General features: G+C 35.2%; 1 protein-coding gene across 23 annotated transcripts in view; it reads left to right on the top strand.

Moving 5' to 3' along the window:
• Positions 1 to 20,096, top strand: part of RIMS2 (regulating synaptic membrane exocytosis 2) — a 577,683-nt gene that overhangs the window by 104,637 nt on the left and 452,950 nt on the right. For 8 of the 23 annotated variants that reach the window (XM_057735252.1, XM_057735261.1, XM_057735257.1 and 5 more), the window contains exons 2-3: positions 1,351 to 1,383; positions 1,786 to 1,872. The exons of the other annotated variants lie outside the window; for them this stretch is intronic. In XM_057735252.1, the coding sequence (XP_057591235.1) occupies positions 1,351 to 1,383; positions 1,786 to 1,872 (120 nt within the window). The remainder of the gene's footprint in view (positions 1 to 1,350; positions 1,384 to 1,785; positions 1,873 to 20,096) is intronic. 23 annotated transcript variants of the gene reach the window in all.

The following is a 20,096-nucleotide window of genomic DNA, read 5'->3' on the forward strand; positions in this document are numbered from 1 at the left end:
ACATATTATTTGGTGAAGGATAATCTTGAATTGTTCTCCATTTTGATTAGCTGGTATGGTAATTTTTCTTTGTCATTATCTGCATGGGAACTATTTTGTTCTAAAACGTTAAGAGATTTTTGTGTCTTATTCTTAAAAAAATACAATGATAAGTTTTCTAGGTCAAATCCATTGTCACTATAGCTTGCTTGTATTTGTTTGTTTCTATATTTGGTGCTAAATATAATCTTTTATTATTAATCCATTATATCTCTATTTAAATACTAAATGATGTAGCTTTAGCTGTAGGCTAAAGCTATTGTACTTTTTGAAGTTCATACAGAGAACAGGGATATTCTTTTAGTTAATATAGAGAAATATAAATACCAATTGTATTCATTGGGACACAAAAATGTGTAAAGGTATACCTTTTCATTTATTGCTTATATCATTTAAAATAAGAACATGATGAACAAGTCAATTTAATCTAAAAAGAGAATTTAATTTACAGTGTTAATATAATTTCCTAATGAAAGTCCTAGATTTTGGTGACCCATTTTAGTTACCAATTCTTAGTCTTTCTTTGGGAAAGTAAAAACTAATCAACTGATCACTGAGTCATAGGTTTATCTCTCAGGACCAGCTCCAGACAAAGTGTGGGAAGCCACATTTCAGAGGCATGACTATCCTTGTGTTTTATCTTTCTCTACCTTTTAAATATCCAGTGCTATTTCAGTGAAGCACTGAGTTGATTATAGGTTAAATGCATTTTTAGGCTGTTATAGTTATATGAATAATTTACTTTAGCTTCTGAATATTTAGAATTTAATATACGTAATTATTTTAGTAGCTATTTTTAGATAAATTGGATGCATAATCCCCCAATTCCTTTATCTGCTCCTTTGTGAAGTAAATGAATCCATTTGTAAGGCTTTTAAAATATATTTATAAAACCCTACATTTTATTTAAAATATTTATGCCTTTACTTCAATTTACATTAAGGAAGAAATTTTAAAAATAAAGAGGGAATCTGCTTATATTCAGGAGACCAAATGTAACTGTTTAATATAATATTTTAAAATAATTATTTTAAACTCTTCAATATCAATATCAATACAAATATGCAGAAAACTTGAGGACCAAATCATGGAATCATTAGGACAGCAGTAGAATTTTAATATCAGCCATCTATTAAGAACAAATGATTCAACTTTTCCTTTTTGTGTCAGATTAATTCAAATGTATAATTCCAAAGCATTAAGCTTTTCTATGTAACAAACCTCATTTTTCATTTTTATATGACCACAGATCTGTAGATAGAAATTTCTTCCTAGTACAGTGCACTCAGTTGTGCAAACTTATCTTTTTAGGGTCAAAGAAGGACACAAACCACAACCGACACAGTAAGTAAACGTATTAAGAGTTCAGTAGGCTTGACTTCTGTACCTTTGCCACATTCTGCTTTCTGCACCTTGGATGGTATTAGCTTACACTAATACTGGATAGGCTGCAGCTAGTGTGTCTTCTGCTTTCTGACTCTGGCTTGTAAGAGAGCTGGCCGCAGCTTCTTACTTCATCCACATACTGACTAGATGTAGTTTTTTGCTGCCTGCTTGTGGACTGGTTAAGTGTTAAAACTTATTTTCCCTATATTCTGACTGCCTGGATGATAATTGGAGCTCATATTTCCATTGGCTGTAGCTTTTGTGCCTGTGTATTTTTATTAGTATGGATAAGAAAACATTTGACCTACAATTGTTTTATTTATTTGGTTATTCAGTCACATTATTTGCTTATTTAAACAGGTGGTTTCCCTTTAGTGGGATCACTGAACTGGTAAATAACGTTCTTCAGCCCCAGCAAAAACAACAAAATGAAAAGGAGCCCCAGACGTAAGTAAGCTGATCTGTACAGACTAAATATTATCTTCAATAGCATAACATACTGAAGAGTATGTATTAAAATACTGCCCTGGGCGTAACATTCCTCAGAAATGAAAATTGTTAGGTTATGAGTTTGATATTTTCACCTTTGATACTTCATATCCCATGGAAATATTAAAAGAAAACAAGGATAATTTATAGAGTAGTAAGAATGAAGAGGTAATTCTCCCCCCAGCTTTAATATGTTATATAAACAGTATTTATCCAGTAAAGTATCTTTCTCCAATAATGCAGTATATTCCAAAGTGTACTTCTTTCACAAATAATTCCAGAAGACATTAAGAGGTTTATCCCTCAATCCAATCTTTGGTCAAATAGTTTTGGAAGGGTTCTTTTAAAAAAGGTTAAGTAGGTTTCTTTATTGTAATATTTCTGAGTGTCTAAATATGCTCCAAAGGTATTAGAACATACAATGTTAACTAAATTTATGTGACTACTGAATCCTGTTTTCACTGAACATTTCATTAGGTTATGAAACGTAATTTGGGAAATGCAGCAATTTATTCTCATATTGGTCTGAAACATTAAAAAATGTCAATTCCATTTATTTCAGTTATTAGCCGATTAAAACACACTTTAAGAAGTTGTTCATACTTGTATCTTTTTAACTTTGTGCAAGAAATATTATCTACTTTGTAAAGCAGAAGTTACTCTGAGAATGTGAGAAAGTTTGCATAGATTTAAATTCCACGCTCCCCGTGATAACTGCCATCTTACTCAGAAATGCTCTTACCAGTCAGCCTCTGCGCTTTATAAAAGTAGGAATTATGTCTATGGAGAAGATGGTTTCATTGTAGGAATGGGCAGATTGAAAAGTGACATGAGTTCTAGGAAAGAACAAGAATAACTACCAGGAGCCTTAAGATGAAACATTCAGAAAAACATTCACATTTTGCCTTTAATGCAAACCAGAAGATAATGTCTTTTTGTTTTGCTATTGTTGAGGGTAATCCCTCATCCATTTTTTGTTACCTTGTATGCATTTTATTTTAAATTTGGTCTGTGTTTCAGTTTCAACTGAAGTAAAACTGTGTTGTGATATGCTCCTCCTCATAACTGATAATGTAGTTCTGTGGTTGGAACCGTTGCTGAATTAAGCCAGTTGAAGTCAAAACTTGTGTTTGTCTTGTCTACATTTTATCATTGACATCCATCAGAATGAATGATCCATGGCAGGAACTCAATAAATGTGTCTTCACAACTCATTTTACGTTTTAACCTTTTATGATGTAAGAATACTGTGTCCCAAGGAATAGAAATAAATTAATAATCTCTTTCGCTAATCAGCAAAAGTTGCTTTAAAATTGTACACAATGTCATTGTTTTGCTGATTTTTCTCTAAGGCAGTGAAACATAATAAAATAGTAAAATCAGCAGCAAAATATAATTAGATGCGACTTTGTCTCAATTTTAAATGATGTCAGTTATGTATCTTGTTTGTATCTTTTAGGAAATAGTCAAGATTATGTTATTTAGTAGATTACAGTGGGTATTAAATAAAATATTTTGTTAGTAACTTTAAAAAGTGATCTCTAATTATTGAAACAAAATGACATTTGATTTGCATACACAAAGACTAAGGCAAATTTGAAAAGAAATAGCTTTATTTCAATAATAAATATAATACAGTTTGCTTTGATTTTTGGCTAGGAAGATTGTAGGAGAAAAGTCAGGTACTTTCCAATATTTTAAAAATTAATTCTACATTAATAAGTATTATTTCCATTAAAGGTTTTTGAACAACTAGTTCATTCTTCTTATTCTGTGATTTATACAGTTTAAAAAATCAGAACTAATTAGATTCTCTTAATACTTACTTTCTTCATCTTATCTTATTGTTCTGAAGACTTCTGATATATAATTTTCTAGGAGCTTTCCTTTTATACTTCTGATCCACAGATCAGGGTTACTTCTGAATCTTCTCCTTTAATTCATCTTTTCTTTGATCAGAGTTTAGGACTTCTTATTTCTGGATCATCTCGTTTGTTTCTTTCTTTGACTACCATTTGAGTGGGATAAGATCCTATCTGCTTACTTTCTATTTACTTATCTATTAAGTTATTTTGAAGAGTTGAATTCTAGGTATTCATTTTAATTTATAAATGTTAAAAAGTAGGACTTGTGCTTTTCATATTCTGTATAAATGTTTTCACAGTAGAATAGCTAAGTAAATATTCTATCAGATAATATTTAAAAATCTAATGTTTCCTGAACAGTAATTTCATTTTAATGAATTCTATAAATCCCATGTTGTAATTTTCAAAGCTTTAATAATGTAGGTTCTTTGAAGTCTGTATTTTGGAGTTTATTTCATAGTTTTTTTTTTTAATGTAATAGGAATGTAATTTTGAATTTGGAATGTTACGTAATTTTGATTTGGGTAACTCATGTGAAAATATAGGTATATAGGTATAAGTAGAACAATGTATCCACTTTGACTTTCCATAATTATAGAAAATGGATTGAGCTGATTTTCATTCGTCAGTTCATTCAACCTTTGCAGAAATTGCTTAATTTACAAATAATTTTAAATTCTTTTCTTTCTTTCACTATTTTTTTGCATTAATATTAAAATGAGGGAAAATTTTCTGTAAAGACAATATAATATAGGTTTTATGTGGAGTTTAAAGTGAGTCTTTGGATAATTAAAAATGGGCATACTAGGAAAAAAATGATAAATGCTTTTTAATGCAACTGTTATTTTAACTTGGTGTTCCCAATATGTAGCATAATATCAAAGATGTTTTTTAATAGAAATTAAACTAATCAGTTGGATTAGTTTGATTTTTAATTTTCATGTAATAGTTTTATTCATGTTGTGACATTAATAATAAATGTACTTTTGAAGTACTAGGAAAATCTAAAATTAGAATCAATGGAATGAGATGGCCACTTAATATAGTAATCCTCTTTGATAATGAGGTATTTTAATAGGAAAAAAATGCTAAGGGGAAGAGTGTTTTAAGCATAAGGAAATCATAAGTGAAAGTTTTTAAGTAGCAAAGAGTTTGAGAGATGCAAAGAAGGCTAGTGTGGCTGTAATATAGTGGAGAAGAGGGAGTGTGACAGGAGGTGAGGTTCTGGAGGTAGAACTCAGACAGGGCAGTGTTTCTCTAGAGAGTGAGAAGGAGTTTGGATCTGACCTCAGTATAAAGGGAAGATACTGAAAAGTTTTAAACATGAGAGTAACATGATTTAATTGATGCATAAAAATCAATCTGGCTGTTCTGTGAGTAGAGTGAGTGAGGATGAAGGTTGAAAGAATAATGAGGAGGCTTTTGTGAAAGACTTGGACCAGGCTGATGATACTGAAGATGGAGGGAAGTGGATTGGGGATATATTTGGAGGTTGAAATGACATGATTTGTCAGTGGAGTAGATTTAGAGGAAGTTAGTAAGGAAGATGTAAGAACCAAAGAAGACAGCCAGATTTCTGATTGGAAGAACCAGTCAGAATTGGAAGAACCAATCACTGGGTGGTGATACTATTAACTATGATCAAGAAGGGGAAAGGTTGAATAAGTGAGAAGTAGGAACTAAAACTGAAGTTTTAAATTTTCTAAGTTTAAGATGCTAGTAAGTTAACCAACTTTGAAGGAGAGCTATGGATTAGCTGGAGATATATAACTTTCAGAGTTGTCAGTATGGTGCTGAAAACTGGAAGAGTAGCTAAGATGACCTAGAGAGAGAGTATGTGATGAACAGCAGATAAGAATGTCCAAGACTGAGCCCTGAAAATTCTCACATTGTACAGGGTACTAGGAATCCAGAGGTAAAGGGACTATGGTTCCTGCTCTCAAATATTTCATATTCAAGTGGGAAAACATGCTGTTAAGTAATTAAAAACAATATTGTGGAGATTTCTGGTTTCCTCTTTAACATATAAAGAGTTTGGAAACTGTCATCCCATCCTTACAACAAGAAAAATGCTGAACAAACTGAACAGACTGAAAATAAACCAACTCTTCTTAGATCCCAGAACATTGAGGTCACAGGACAAATGAGTGCCCTGATAACTGAAAGGCAAGGTGAATAAAGAGAATCACAGCTTACTGGGAGCAGAAGCCACTGGATCTAGGAACTGGTAGGAAATTGAGGAAATACTGAAGGCTGAGTGTGAACTAACTAAAGACTTAAACATTCCTGGAAGTCCAGCTTTAGGGGATCCCCCACCATAGTTTTGTGGGTTTTACCTCCATGAACTCTACCAAGTTTTCAAGGTAAAGATCAGTGAAATATTCCCTCATACTCTTACCAGGGGGATGGGAAAAGTAACCATTTTGACATATTCCCAGAGGTTTTCATTCTCAAAGGAAACTACTTTACCAGAGCCTGACCAACATGAGAGTAGAGAAATACCCAATTATAGTCCACCTAACCATCCTGTTTCTATGAAATGGGAAAAAAAGCTGAGAAGCACTTGTGACAGTCACAGCCCAGGGGCACTAGCCTATGAAAAGACTAAGACTTGTTTATAGAATTATAGAATGCTTCTTTTCCAAGTGGCAGTTTAGGGATCCAGGCTGCTTCCATCTTGTTGGCAAGCTAATTAGAACACATAGCTACCAGGATTGCTGCATCAGAGGAAGAGAGAGAGAATGGAGAACTCACATTGATTCTTAATTGTGTAAGACAGGAAGTGACATAGGTCACTTTTACTCACAGCTCATTGCCTGAAATTTGTCACAAGGCTCTATCTGCAAGAAAGTCTAGAAAGTCCATGTCCTCATGAAGAGAGGCAACTCTATATAGTGAGTACTAGTAACATCTACTACCTTTAGGTTACATTTGATTCTCATTTATTGCAATGAGATGGAAAATTCAGGATGCCAAAAAGATAAAGACGTGCCAAAAGAATGCTGCTGTAGCAAAGATAACTCCAGTGTCAGTCCCCACTCATGGTACTGTTGGTTCTTCTGAAACTGCTGAAAGTAATCACTTGAGATCAAGGTCTAATTTTTACAATACTGAAGGTTAAGGTTAATGATATGAAGAAAGTTCAAATACAGAAGTATCCTCTCAAGGGAAGGAAATTTGCCGTGTGTAGTGTTTCAAGGAATACCTATTCAATTTTGTCAGTGGGATTACAGGGAGATTTTTTGTATTCACTTAGGTGGCAGTGAAAGGAGATTAAAAATGGGTTAACAGTGAAAATATATGAAAGGATACTGAGAAACCTTTAGTTGAACATTAGAGATTCCAGAGTACAATAATAAATAAGATAATGAGTACACAAAATAATTTTTAAAAGGAGGAGCAGAAATACCAGAAAATCATTCTTCTCTTCTTGGATGGAAGTTGTCTACTTTGGTTTGTCATCTGCTTGATCCAAGAGTCGTTGGTTAGCTCTTTATCTCCAAAGACCGTTTGTTTCTGGGGATTCTTAACTCTTTTATCTAAGGTCTCCTGATGGAGCAGATTTCCAACAGTCCATGGAAAATTGTGTCTTTTTAGTTGTGAAACTTGAGTCCAAGGATCAACATTTTGAGGCTTTTGCTAAAGTGCTAATTGTTAACATGACTTATTACAGTCTTTTCCATCATAACCCTGAGGTAGTTTTTCTCTCCCATCTCTTCCAGAAGACTAAATCTGTAGGTTTCAGGTCATAGAGTGTTCCTTAGAAGGATTTGGAAATCCTGCTTGTACCTGTTGATGATAAGACTAAGTGTATCACATGATTCTTTTGCTGTGCTCTATCATGTTAACTTGCAATAGAGCTGAGTCTAGGGTCAGAAGTGAAATTTCTAAATCACGGACAGCCTATTGTTAACTTATGAGAGAAAGCTGATGGATCTCCCCCAAAGTTGATTTTATTGTTTTGAAGCCTAATGGCAATGGGAATTGAAGGGTCATTGAGAATATTGTTAATTTAATTTTACTTAAAAAATTCCACTTGTTTTTTTCTACTTTTTTGGAAGATTGAGGATGATATGGGCAAAGATGTTTTTTTATAAACTATGTACTTCTTATCGGTGCTTGACTGGTCAAAGCAGTTGATACAGACTTGCGAAATAGTGAAGGCAGTTCCTGCACGTAAATATGTTTCCAGGTCCAGCATAGACATTCTCCAACCCAAGTGGTCTAAAATTGATGGCATCTGTCATGTACCTTAGAACCACCTTAAATTCCTTTTGGCTCAAAAAAGGGATCAATAAATAAAGATAAATTATGATGATAGATTGCTTGTTCAGAAAACGCATTTAGAAAAATTGATAAAAGTACCAATGTTTATTGCCAAGTAAAGTTTTTATTAAAATATAAGTAGTGAAAAATGCACAATTTGAAAATATATAGCTTATTGAATTCTCAGACAGTTGAGTATATCTGGAAACCATCACTGAAAGCAAGGAGCAGAACAGTACCAGAACATTACCCTCCAGGATCTCTTCCTCATGCTTCTCTCCAGGGAGGATTATCTCCCACCCCAGGGCATGACTTTTATCTTGAATTTTTTCTAGCACCACATATTATTTTTGCCTACTTATATTTAGACTTCATACAAATATGGCATATTGTGTCCATATTATTTTGTTTGTTGTGTTTGTGCAATCCACTCATATGATTGCATATAGTTGTATTTCATTCATTCTCATGATTGTATGCTACTCTAGTATCAGAATATATTACAGTTCATTTTTGTTTTGCTGTTTCTGTACATTGGGGTTGTTTCCAATTTTTGGCTATGAATAGTGCTGTGATATACATGCTGATGCCATTATATTTTCTTATTACGCAGGAAAATTTTGTAGTTATTTGTGAAAGTGAAGTACTTCAGCTATTTAAAAATATTTTCAATATTAAATCTAGTTACTATGTCAGGTTATCTGTGTCTCTAGTTTCCCATTTCTTTATTTGATAATGCTATTGATACCATTTCTTGAGCATGCTCTACTGTTCAATGTTTTGGTGCCTCTGCATCTGGCCAAGAAAGGGAGAAAAGGCATTCCAGGCAGAGGAACAGGGTGATATGATCAGATTTGTATTTTAGAGAAACATTGGAGTTGTAATAGTCACTTAGACAGCTATTTAGGAGTTCATATGACATTGTTTATTCTTTTATTGTAAAAGGACATTGGTCTGTTCTCTCAGCGATTTAGTAAAGCAGTGGCTTTCATACTTTTTTAAAAAAAAGTTCCATCCATAAAAAAACATATTTTGCACTATAACCCAGTATACACATACCTACCTAGAAATATACATATATGTGTAATAGAAACAACATTTATATGAAATCTTGCTTGTACTCTTTCCAATGCTCTGATCTATTCTATTTCATTAAAAATGATGAGTCTTGGCCTGCTAAGTTGACTTTATGTTCTTGTATTGGGTTGCACTCTGCAGTTTGAAAAGCACTCTATGATGTATGTGACTACATTTAATGATCACTTTCTGTAACTGCATGCCATGAACTTGTAGAAAGTGCAACTTCAAACTCATCATCTGATGAAAGTCAGTGTTATGGAAGTCATGAAAGCACACCTGTAAGATGAATGGGAAAACAGCAACAGCAACAAAACCTATGTGGCTGGGCATAAAATTACCAGGAACAGCAGGTTTACCAGGAACTAAAAGATTGAAAAATTTCTGTTTTCTTGAAGAACTCAGAAGTGAAGAAATTTTACTTTGGAAAACACTGAGTTCAGTGAGTTGCTTTGGTGAGGATGGAGAAAATAGACATGAAAAATTTGGATAAAATAGCTTTTTGAAATAGGAATGTGGAAAAAGCAATATTTCTAAATTGATGTATTATTGTATATGTCTTTTAAATATTTATTTGTAATAAAAGTTTTAAATTAAATGTGACTATATCTTTGACTCTTTTATCTATATCAGGGATCTGCAAAATATGTCCTAGAGGTCAAATTCTGCCTGCTGCCTGTTTCTGTAAATAAACTGTTATTGGAACACAGTCAAGCTGATTTATTTGTTTGTTTATCTGTGGCTACTCTCACATCCCTTTGGCAAAGTTGAGTAGCTGTGACAGAGACCCTATGGTTTGAAAGGCCTAAAATATCTACTATGTGGCCCTTTACAGAAAAAGTTTGCTTACTTGTGATTTACATCACTGGAAACTTATGTATTTACCTTTATATTTATTTTTTTATTATTATTTTTAAATTTTATTTATTTATTATTTTTTTGGGGGTACACCAAGTTCAATCATCTGTTTTTATATACATATCCCTGTATTCCCTCCCTCCCTCGAGTCCCCCCCCCACCCTCCCTCGAGTGCCCCCCACCCTCCCCGTCCCAGTCTTCTAAGGCATCTTCCATCCTCGAGTTGAACTCCCTTTGTTATACAACAACTTCCCCCTGGCTATCTATTTTACAGTTGGTAGTATATATATGTCTGTGCTACTCTCTCTCTTCGTCTCAGCTTCCCCTTCACCCCCCGCCCTCCCCAAACCTCGAGTTCTCCAGTCCATTCTCTGCATCTGCGTCCTTGTTCTTGTCACTGAGTTCATCAGTACCATTTTTACCTTTATATTTATAAACTTAAATATATAAGCTTATATATTTAAGATTTTAGACCTTTGATTGTATTTGGAGTTTTGTTCTGACAATGTTGTTTTGGAGTGGAAACAAACCAAAACCCAATGAAATAGAATACAGAGTCCATAAATAGACATTTGCACATGTGGAAACTAAGTATATGATAGATTGCTATCACAAATCAGTGGAAGAAAGGATGGGCTATTTAATGGTGCTGGGAAAATAGAATCTCTATATGGAAAAGATTGAAATTAAGTTCTTGCATCACATCAGACATAAAAATAAACTTTAGATCGATTAAAAGCCTAAATGTGAGAGGCAAAATTATAAAGCTATGAGAAGAAACTGTAGAATTTTTTGTGACTGACTCAGGGGTAAGTGTTATTTTTTTTTTTTATAGCCGGTCACCAAAACCACAAACAGTGCAGGGAGAAACTGATGTATTAGAATGCATCAAAATTAAAGAATTCTGCTTAACAAAGAACAGAATTAGCCGTCATTTGTCTGACTAGGACATTTGGTGTGCTCAACTTATAAAGAATTAACATATAGGCTATACATATAGGCAAATTAGCAAAAACAAACAACCCCTCCCCCCAACCCCTGAAAACCAATAGAGTTTTGATAAAGGATGGCATTAATAGGTAATTCATAGGTGGGGCATTTCAATTGGCTGAACTTCATTAGGAGTCAGAAAAACGTGAACTTAAAAAAATAAAACATTATTTCATATCTACCCAAGCTGAAAAATTTTAAAAGTTGAATAAAATCATGTATTGACAAGGATAAGAGCGAACTGGAACCTTCATGCTCTGCTTGCAGGTGTGCTAACTGGGTTAAGCCATTTGGGAGGGAAGTTTAGAAATATTTAGTGAACTTGAGTATGTCTGCTATATTCCTGTATACATATCTCAGAGAAAAACATATATGTGTTTATAAATATGTCATTACAGAAATATTATAATTTATTGGAAATATACAGTAATGAATTATAAAGGGCCAACTTATTTACTTGCTAATTCTTTTTTTAATTGAAGTATAGTTGATTTACAATATCGTGTTAGTTTCAGGTGTACATACAGCACAGTGATTCAGTTATACATATGTAAGTCTATTCTTTTTCAGAATAAAGTGCCGGCTTTTAAAAAACAAAGGAATGAATAAAATGTAAATAGGGAACCTTATACAGCCATTAAAATGTGTGAACTTGTAGTGGTTAGAGCTTGGATTCTGCAGCAACATTGAATTTGGATCTGGCTTTACTAGCAGTGTGACTAAGTAAAAATAGCTTCTCTGTAGAATAGGAATACTAGTAGAATATTTATAATAGTACCTATCTACCTGATACACAATAAGCACCATATGCATTAGCTATAGTTTATTCTGTTTAGATTTTAATATGAACATGTAACAACTGGTTCCTGAGGGAAGGGAAGTCACATTGGGCAAGGGAAAATAATTAAAATGGGAGCCAAGCATGGATCAGTGCAACCAAGCTCATGATCAACTGTATTTTGGATACCTAAGGTAAGAAAGAAAGAAAGAGAGAGAGAGAGAAAGAAAAAGAGAGAGAGAAGGAAGGAAGGAAGGAAGGAAGGAAGGAAGAAACAAAGAAGGAAAAAAGGTGTGTATCGCGATCTATTCTTGGAGGAGGTGACGGTATGTATAAAATACAACTGCCCTGTGATGGATGCGTCATAGTGAGTCTAAAGGATGAGTGGCTTTAGTAGAAAGAGGGAAAGGAAACAGTGCAAAAAATGAGGTTGAAGAGGTGAAAGTGTGCGAGAACATTTAAGGCTTTCTATGTCCTCATAAGAAGGTTTTTCTTCTTAAAAGCAATCAGGAGCCATTAGAGTATTTTAAGCAGTGAGATGGTGAGATAATTTTTCTCTAGTATGCAGAAGGGGAGAAGTATGGATGTGAGTAGCCTAGCCAGGAGATTAGGTGGGCATTGATGGTAACAAGGCCTATGGTTGACAATGGATACAGAGACAAGTAGAAGGATTCAAGGCACATTTAAGAAGCTAAAATTGAAAGGACTTAGTGATAGATTAATTATGCATTTGAGGAAGAGAGATATTTCTAGGATAATTCTAGATTTCAGGACTGCATACGTAAATGGTGGCGCAATTAACTGAAATTGTGCACTGGAAGGAACACTGGAAGGGAATTAGTTTAATAGGAAAATTATGAGTTCACTTTGATATGCACTGAATTTCAACTGGCATTGAGACTTCCAAATAGAGATGTCAGGTAGGCAATTGAATATTGAAGCTCAGAGAACTTTGAGCTGAGGATTTACATTTATAAGTAATTTATATATAGGCAGAAATTGAAGTCTTAGGTGTGGATGAGATTGCCTAAGAAGACATAGAATGAAAAGAGATGAGGGGCCTGAGTCTTGACCTTCAAAGGAGGAAGAAAATGAAAGGCTAGAGACAGAGGAAGAAAACCAGGAGAGTGTAACGAAAGCCAAATGGGCATGTGAACATAATTTCAAGTGTTGTTGAGAATGCAGTAAGATGGAGACTAAAAAAATTTGTCCCTTAGTTTTAGGTACAGGGAGATCGTTGATAAACTTTGTGAGAATTAAGTAGACTGGCCACTAGATTAGATTGGTTGAAGAGTGATGGGTGAGGAAGCAGAGATAGAATTTGGCCTATTTATAAATGGAAAGGGAAGAAATGCTCTTTTTGGCAAGGAACATAATTTAGCTCCTGAATCTGCCTGCACACTGCCACTTCTACATTTGGTAGTTTCTCATTTCATAGGACTGGAAGGATGAATACACAACATCTCTCTGAAAGTCCTCTCTTATCACCTCAAACTATTGAAGTCTAGTCCTCTCTGGATTTCAGCTTCTCTCTCTCTTTGCTCCCTACAACTGGGAAGATTTGATCCATCCTACAGCCCTAATAACGCTGTAGTCTCTTGAATTACTACAGTTCTTACATAAGAGGGTTTTAAATAGCTCTAATGTAGCACTGTGGGATACATAATCGCTAATTTTTCTGCTAATGTGGCTGGCCTTCTCCCTATGTGTGAAATGGGGTTTCTACTTCCCTTGAGGCACTGTATTGTAGCACAGTTCACTTAAGTAGATTTCTGCTTTTTGTTCCATTGTGACTTGGTAATTTGCCTAGTACTCCAGTGCCTCTAGAACTAAAACAAAACATCGCTCTAATTTTCTTCTACTTTCTCTTTCTCCCAGTGGGATTCAGCCATGTACTGAGAGGTATGCCAGAGATCATAAGTGTGTAAACAGGTGTACAGTAGGAATGTACACTATATTTCACACATAGAAAGATAATTCTTCCAAGTGGTTGGAATAAGCTCTTATGCAGAATTCATTTAAAATCATGTTTGCTCTGGTGTATGTTTATGAGCTTGAGTTTCCTGTAGTGGTGCTTATTTTGTGTTAGCAGAGGTTCACTTAAACCTGGTGGGAGATCATCAGGGAAAAACAGTATGTTATCTGAAGTTATAGAAAAAAATTAGTAAAACTGGCATGGCTCTTTGAATTTATTAATATTATGTGTGAAAACAAGTATGCTTTTGTGGTTAACTAGATAAAAGGACTTACATAGCTCTATTTTTAATTTACCTACTGACTTTAGGTTAGCACTTTGAAACTAACTTTTTATAAAAGTCAGGCTTATTTGAGATATAGTTTATTTCCAGTAAAATTTACCCCTTTGAGGCATACACTTAAAGTGAATTTTGGAAAACTTACACGGTTAAATATCTACCACCATAATCAAGACATAGACTATTTCCTTCACCCCCAAACGTTCCTTGTATCCATTTGTTAGTCCCCTTGCTCTGCTCTACCCCCTAGCAACCACTGATCTGATTTCTGTCCTTATAATTTTACCTTTTTCAGAATGTTATATAAATGAAATCATATCATGTAAAAGTGGGCAATTTGTGGCACACAGGCCAAATCTGGCCCACTGCCTGTTTTTGTATAACCGTTTAGTTAAGAATGGTTTTTACATTTTAAAAATATTGAAAAAATTGGTTTTTAATAATATTTTGAGATTATAAAAATGACATGAAATTCAAAGTTGTGTCCATAAATAATATATTTTTTAAGCTCTTTATTGGAACATAATTGCTTTCCACTGTTGTGCCAGTTTTTGCTGTACACCAAAGTGAATCAGCTGTATTTATACATTTCTTCTTACCAAAGAAAGCCTGCACATATTTTGTTAGATTTATACCTTAATCTTTTCTTTATTATTATTTTTTAATACTGTTGCAGACTACTTCTTAAAATTTTATTTTCCAACTGTCTATTGCTAGGATATAAAAATACAATTGTTTTTTGTATATTTGAGCTTGTATCTTGTGACCTTGTTAAACTCATTTATTTATTATAGGAAATTTTTTTAATAGTTTCTTTGGGATTTAATACATAGACAATTATGCCATCTGTGCAGTTTAAAAATTTTCCTTTCCAGTGTCTGTGGTTTTAATTTTTATTGTTTTTTCTGGCTTTGATGCATTAGCTAGGATTTCCAGTCCATTGTTGGTTAGGAGTAGTGAGAGAGGACACCTTGCTTCGTTCCTGATTTTAGGGGAAAGCACTCAATTTTTCAAATACAGTATGATGTTAGCTGTAGACTCTTCTGTGGATACTGTTATTGCATTAAGGAAGTTTCTGTCTATTCCTAGTTTGCCAATTCAGGTGCTTTCTCAGCATATTTTGACATAATCATGTTCCTTTCCCCTTAATTTGTTAATATGGTAAATTATATTGCTTGAGTTTAGAATGTGGCATCAGCCTTGCTTCCCCAGGATGAATATCACCTATTTGTTATGTATTATTCTTTAACATATTTCTGGATTTGGCTTGCTAATGTTGTGTTGAGGATTTTTGCACCTTCTAATGAGGAATATTTATCTATAATTTTCTTGTTATATTTTTTGTATGGTTTTGGTATCAGAGTAATGTTGGCCTTAGGAAATTGGTTAAGAAATGTCTCTTTCACTTTTATCTTCTGGAAGAGATTATGTAGAATTGGTATTATTTCTTCCTTAAATATTTGGCAGGACTCACCAATAAAGCCATGGAGAACTGGAGTTTTGTTTTTGAAAGGTTTTTAAACTATGAATTAAATTTCTTTAATAGATATAGGACTTGTCAGACTATCTAGTTCTTCTTGAGTGAGGTGTAATAATTTCTGTCTTTCAAGGAAATGGTCTGTTTCTCATGTAAGTTGTAGAATTTTGGGCACGGAATTGTTTGTAGTATTCTCTTATAATCTTTCATATTTAATTTTGTTCAACTGTGGAATCTGTAGTGATGTTCCCTATATCATTACTTTTTTAAAAAATTATTTATTTGTTTATTTATTTGGCTGCATTGGGCCTTAGTTGCGGCTCATGGGATCTTTGTTGTAGCATGCGGGGTTTTCTCTAGTTGTGGCATGTGGGCTCCAGAGTGCATGGGCTTTCCAGTTATGGTGCGTGGGCTCTAGAGTGCGCAGGCTCATTAGTTGTGATGCGCAGGCTTGGTTGCCCCATGGCATGTGGAATCTTAGTTCTCCAACCAGGGATTGAACCTGTGTCCCCAGCATTGGCAGGTGGATTCTTAACCACTGGACCACCAGGGAAGTCCCCCCTCTATCATTCTTGTTGTAAGTAATTTTCATCTTCTCTCTCTTTCTCTCTTTCTTCCTGATCATTCTGGTGGGAAGTTTATCAATTTTATTGTTTCTATTTTAAAAAGAGAAGCAGTTTTTAGTTTCATTGATTTCTTCTCTAATCTTTTTAAATTTCCTTCCTTCTACTACCTTTGGGTTTAACCTTTCTCCCCTTTTTCTTTTTTTGAAACTGATTTGAAACTTTTTTCTTTTTGATATAGCATTTATTTCTATGTCAAGTTCTGATTTTCCATAGGATACTTCCAAAGAGTATCATATTCCTTCTGCTTGAAGAACTTACTTTAAATTCCTTGCAGTTAAGGTCTTCTTTCAATATTTCTTTGCCTGAAAAAGCCTTTACTTTGTCTTCACTTTTTTAAGCATAATTTCAGTGCATATTGGGTCTTGGGTTGACAGTTTTTTTTTTTCCTGTCAGTACTTTATAAAGATATCATTCCAAAGTCTTCTAGTTTGCATAGTATCTGAAGAATACTCTTCTGTAGTTCTTATCATTGGTTCTTTGTACATAATATGTTATTTTCTCTAGCTGCTTTTATAGTTTTCTCTTTATCTTTGGCTTTTAGCAATTTGACTATGGTGTGTGTAAAAGTGTATGTGTGTGTGTGTGTGTGTGTGTGTGGTATTCGTTCTACAAAGGATTTTCTGAAGTTCATGTGTCTGTGATTTGCTGTCTTTCATTAGTTTTGGAAAATTCATGGCCATTACCCCTTCAAATATTTCCTCTGTTCTGTTTTCTCTTTCTTCATCTTCTGGGACTCCAGTTTTACGTTAGATTATTTTAGATCTTGGATGCTTGTTTTTTCTATTCTTTTTTTCTTTTTTCTGTTTTAGCATGGATAATTTTTATTTATTTATTTTCAAGTTTACTGTTCTTTTCCTTAGTACTTTCAAGTCTACTTATGAGACCATCAAAGCAATTCTTCATCTCTGAGGGCATATTTTTTATTTCCAGTATTTCCATTTGACTCTTACAATTTTCATCTTTCTGCTTCAGTACCCTGTTTATTCATGTCTATTGTCCACCTTTCTTCCCTATATCTTTTACCTTAAGAATTTTAATCATTTTAAAGTCTGTGTGAGAATTAAAGATGGCGGCGAAGTAGAGAGACGTGGAGTGCATCCCTCCCCACAGATGCATTGGGAATGCACGGAAGGACGCAGCAATTCTCACAGAGAAACAGCTGAACACCAGCAGACGGCCTTGGACACCGGATGGGACTGCGGGGAGCCCGACATAGCCGGTAGGGAGGCATCTACGAGGGCTCAAAGAGGGTGAAGCGGCGGAGCTGTGGCAGACGGGAGGGAGTGAGAAACATTCGGAGGGTCCGCAGCGCAGCTCAGCGTTCCCGGACCAAGACATCGATCCGCGGCTGAACGGAGGGTCCAGGAGCGGGAGTGTGGGAGCAGGAGAGCTGGTTCAGTGTGGGAAACATTGTTGCCGGTAGGGTGACGGACCGAGAGGACAGGAGGGAGGAGGCCCGCGGAGAGGAGTGCCCGTTCCTGAGAGCTGCCCGGCCATGATGGCGGCTGGAGGCTACAGGCTCACTGGCGGCTGGGAGGAGCCACGCGCATAGCCTTTCTCTCTCTTTCCGCGCCTCTGCAACAGGCAGTGGAGAGACGCCCTGCGGGCCACCTAAGGGGCTCAGGGATAACAAGTACCCTCAGGCACTCGGGTGGGGCTAGATTAAAACCCCTTGCAAGGCCAGCAGCAGGGAGGCTGCCGAGAGAGAAAAAAAAAAAAAAAAAAAAGAAAAGAAAAAAAACCCCCGAGAGAGGCCCAACTCTAAGACTTTCTGTTTACGCCTGAGCCACCGGCGCCCTCTGCAACAGGCACCTCCAAGCCTGACTGAGACATCAGTGCGCCACTGCTTACTGCCTCCCAGGAGAAGGAGCCACTGTTGTACCCTCTCCCTCCCCACATACCAAGGCTTACAGACAAACAATAAAGGAACCTCTGCTGGTCACAGAATAACGCAAAAAAACCCAAGGACAAGCAACCCCAAAAGTTTGGACAACCATGAGGAAACAAAGAAACACCATGCAGGCAAAGGAGCAAGGAAAAAACCCACAAGACCAAATAAATGAGGAGGAAATAGGAAAAATGCCTGAAAAGGAATTTAGAGTAATGATAGTAAAAATGATACAAAATCTCGATAACAAAATAGAGAAAGTACAAGAAACAGTTCATAAGAACTCAGAAAAACAAACAGCAATGGATAACAAAATAACTGAAATTAAAAATACTCTAGATGCTATAACCAGCAGAATGACTGAGGCAGAAGAACGAATAAGTGAATTGGAAGATAAAATGGGGGAAATAACTGCCACAGAGCAGGAAAAAGAAAAAATAATAAAAAGATTAAAAGACAGTCTCAGAGACGTCACTGATAACATTAAGCGTACCAACATTCAAATTATAGGCATCCCAGAAGAAGAAGAAAACAAGAAAGGGTCTGAGAAAATATTTGAAGAGGTTATAGTGGAAAACTTCCCCAACATGGGAAAGGAAATAATTCACCAAGTCCAAGAAGCACAGAGAGTCCCATACAGAATAAACCCAAGGAGAAATACACCGAGACACATATTAATCAAACTAACGACAATTAAACACAAAGAAAAAATATTAAAAGCAGCAAGAGAAAAGCAACAAACAACATATAAGGGAAAACCCATCAGGATAACAGCTGACCTTTCCACAGAAACTCTGCAGGCCAGAAGGGAATGGCAGGATATCCTGAAAGTCCTGAAAGAGAGAAACCTACAGCCAAGAATACTCTACCCAGCAAGAATCTCATTCAGATTTGAGGGAGAAATCAAAAGCTTTCCAGACAAGCAAAAGTTAAGAGAATTCAGCACCACCAAACCAGCCTTACAACAAGTGCTAAAGGAACTTCTCTAAGTAGGAAACACAAGAAAAGGAAAACACCTACAAATACAAACTCAAAACAATTAAGAAAATGGTAATTGGAACACACATGTCAATAATCACTTTAAATGTAAATGGACTAAATGCTCCAACCAAAAGACACAGACTGGCTGAATGGATACAAAAACAAGACCCTTCTATATGCTGCCTACAAGAAACCCACTTCAGACCAAGGGATACATATAGACTGAAAGTTAAGGGATGGAAAAAGATATTCCATGCAAATGGAAGTCAAAAGAAAGCTGGAGTAGCAATACTCATATCAGACAAATTAGACTTGAAAGTAAAGACTATTAAAAGAGACAAGGAAGGACACTACATAATGATCAAGGGATCCATCCAAGAAGAACATATCACAATGGTAAATATCTATGCCCCCAATATAGGAGCACCTCAATACATAAGGCAAATGCTAACAGCTATAAAAGGGGACATCGACAGGAACACAATAATAGTGGGAGACTTGAACACCCCACTTACATCAATGGACAGATCATCCAAACAGAATATAAATAAAGACACACAAGCTTTAAATGACACATTAGACTATCTCGACTTAATTGATATTTATAGGACATTCCATCCAAAAACGACAGACTACACGTTCTTCTCAAGTGCACACGGAACATTTTCCAGGATAGATCACATCTTGGGTCACAAATCAAACCTCAGCAAATACAAGAAAATTGAAATCATATCAAGCATCTTCTCAGACCACAACGCCATGAGACTAGATATCAATTACAGGAAAAAAACTGCAAAAAAGACAAACACATGGAGGCTAAACAATTCACTCTTAAACAACCAAAGAATCACTAAAGAAATCAAAGAGGAAATCAAAAAATATCTAGAAACAAATGACAATGAAAACACAACAACCCAAAACCTATGGGATGCAGCAAAAGCAGTTCTAAGGGGGAAGTTTATAGCAATACAGTCCTACCTTAAGAAACAAGAAAATGATCGAATAAACAACCTAACCTTACACCTAAAACAACTAGAGAAAGAAGAACAAAGAAACCCTAAAGTGAGCAGAAGAAAAGAAATCATAAAGATCAGAGCAGAAATAAATGAAAAAGAAAGGAA

Source organism: Hippopotamus amphibius, chromosome 5 (genome assembly GCF_030028045.1).
Source record: "Hippopotamus amphibius kiboko isolate mHipAmp2 chromosome 5, mHipAmp2.hap2, whole genome shotgun sequence".
NCBI classification, from domain to species: Eukaryota; Metazoa; Chordata; class Mammalia; order Artiodactyla; family Hippopotamidae; genus Hippopotamus; species Hippopotamus amphibius.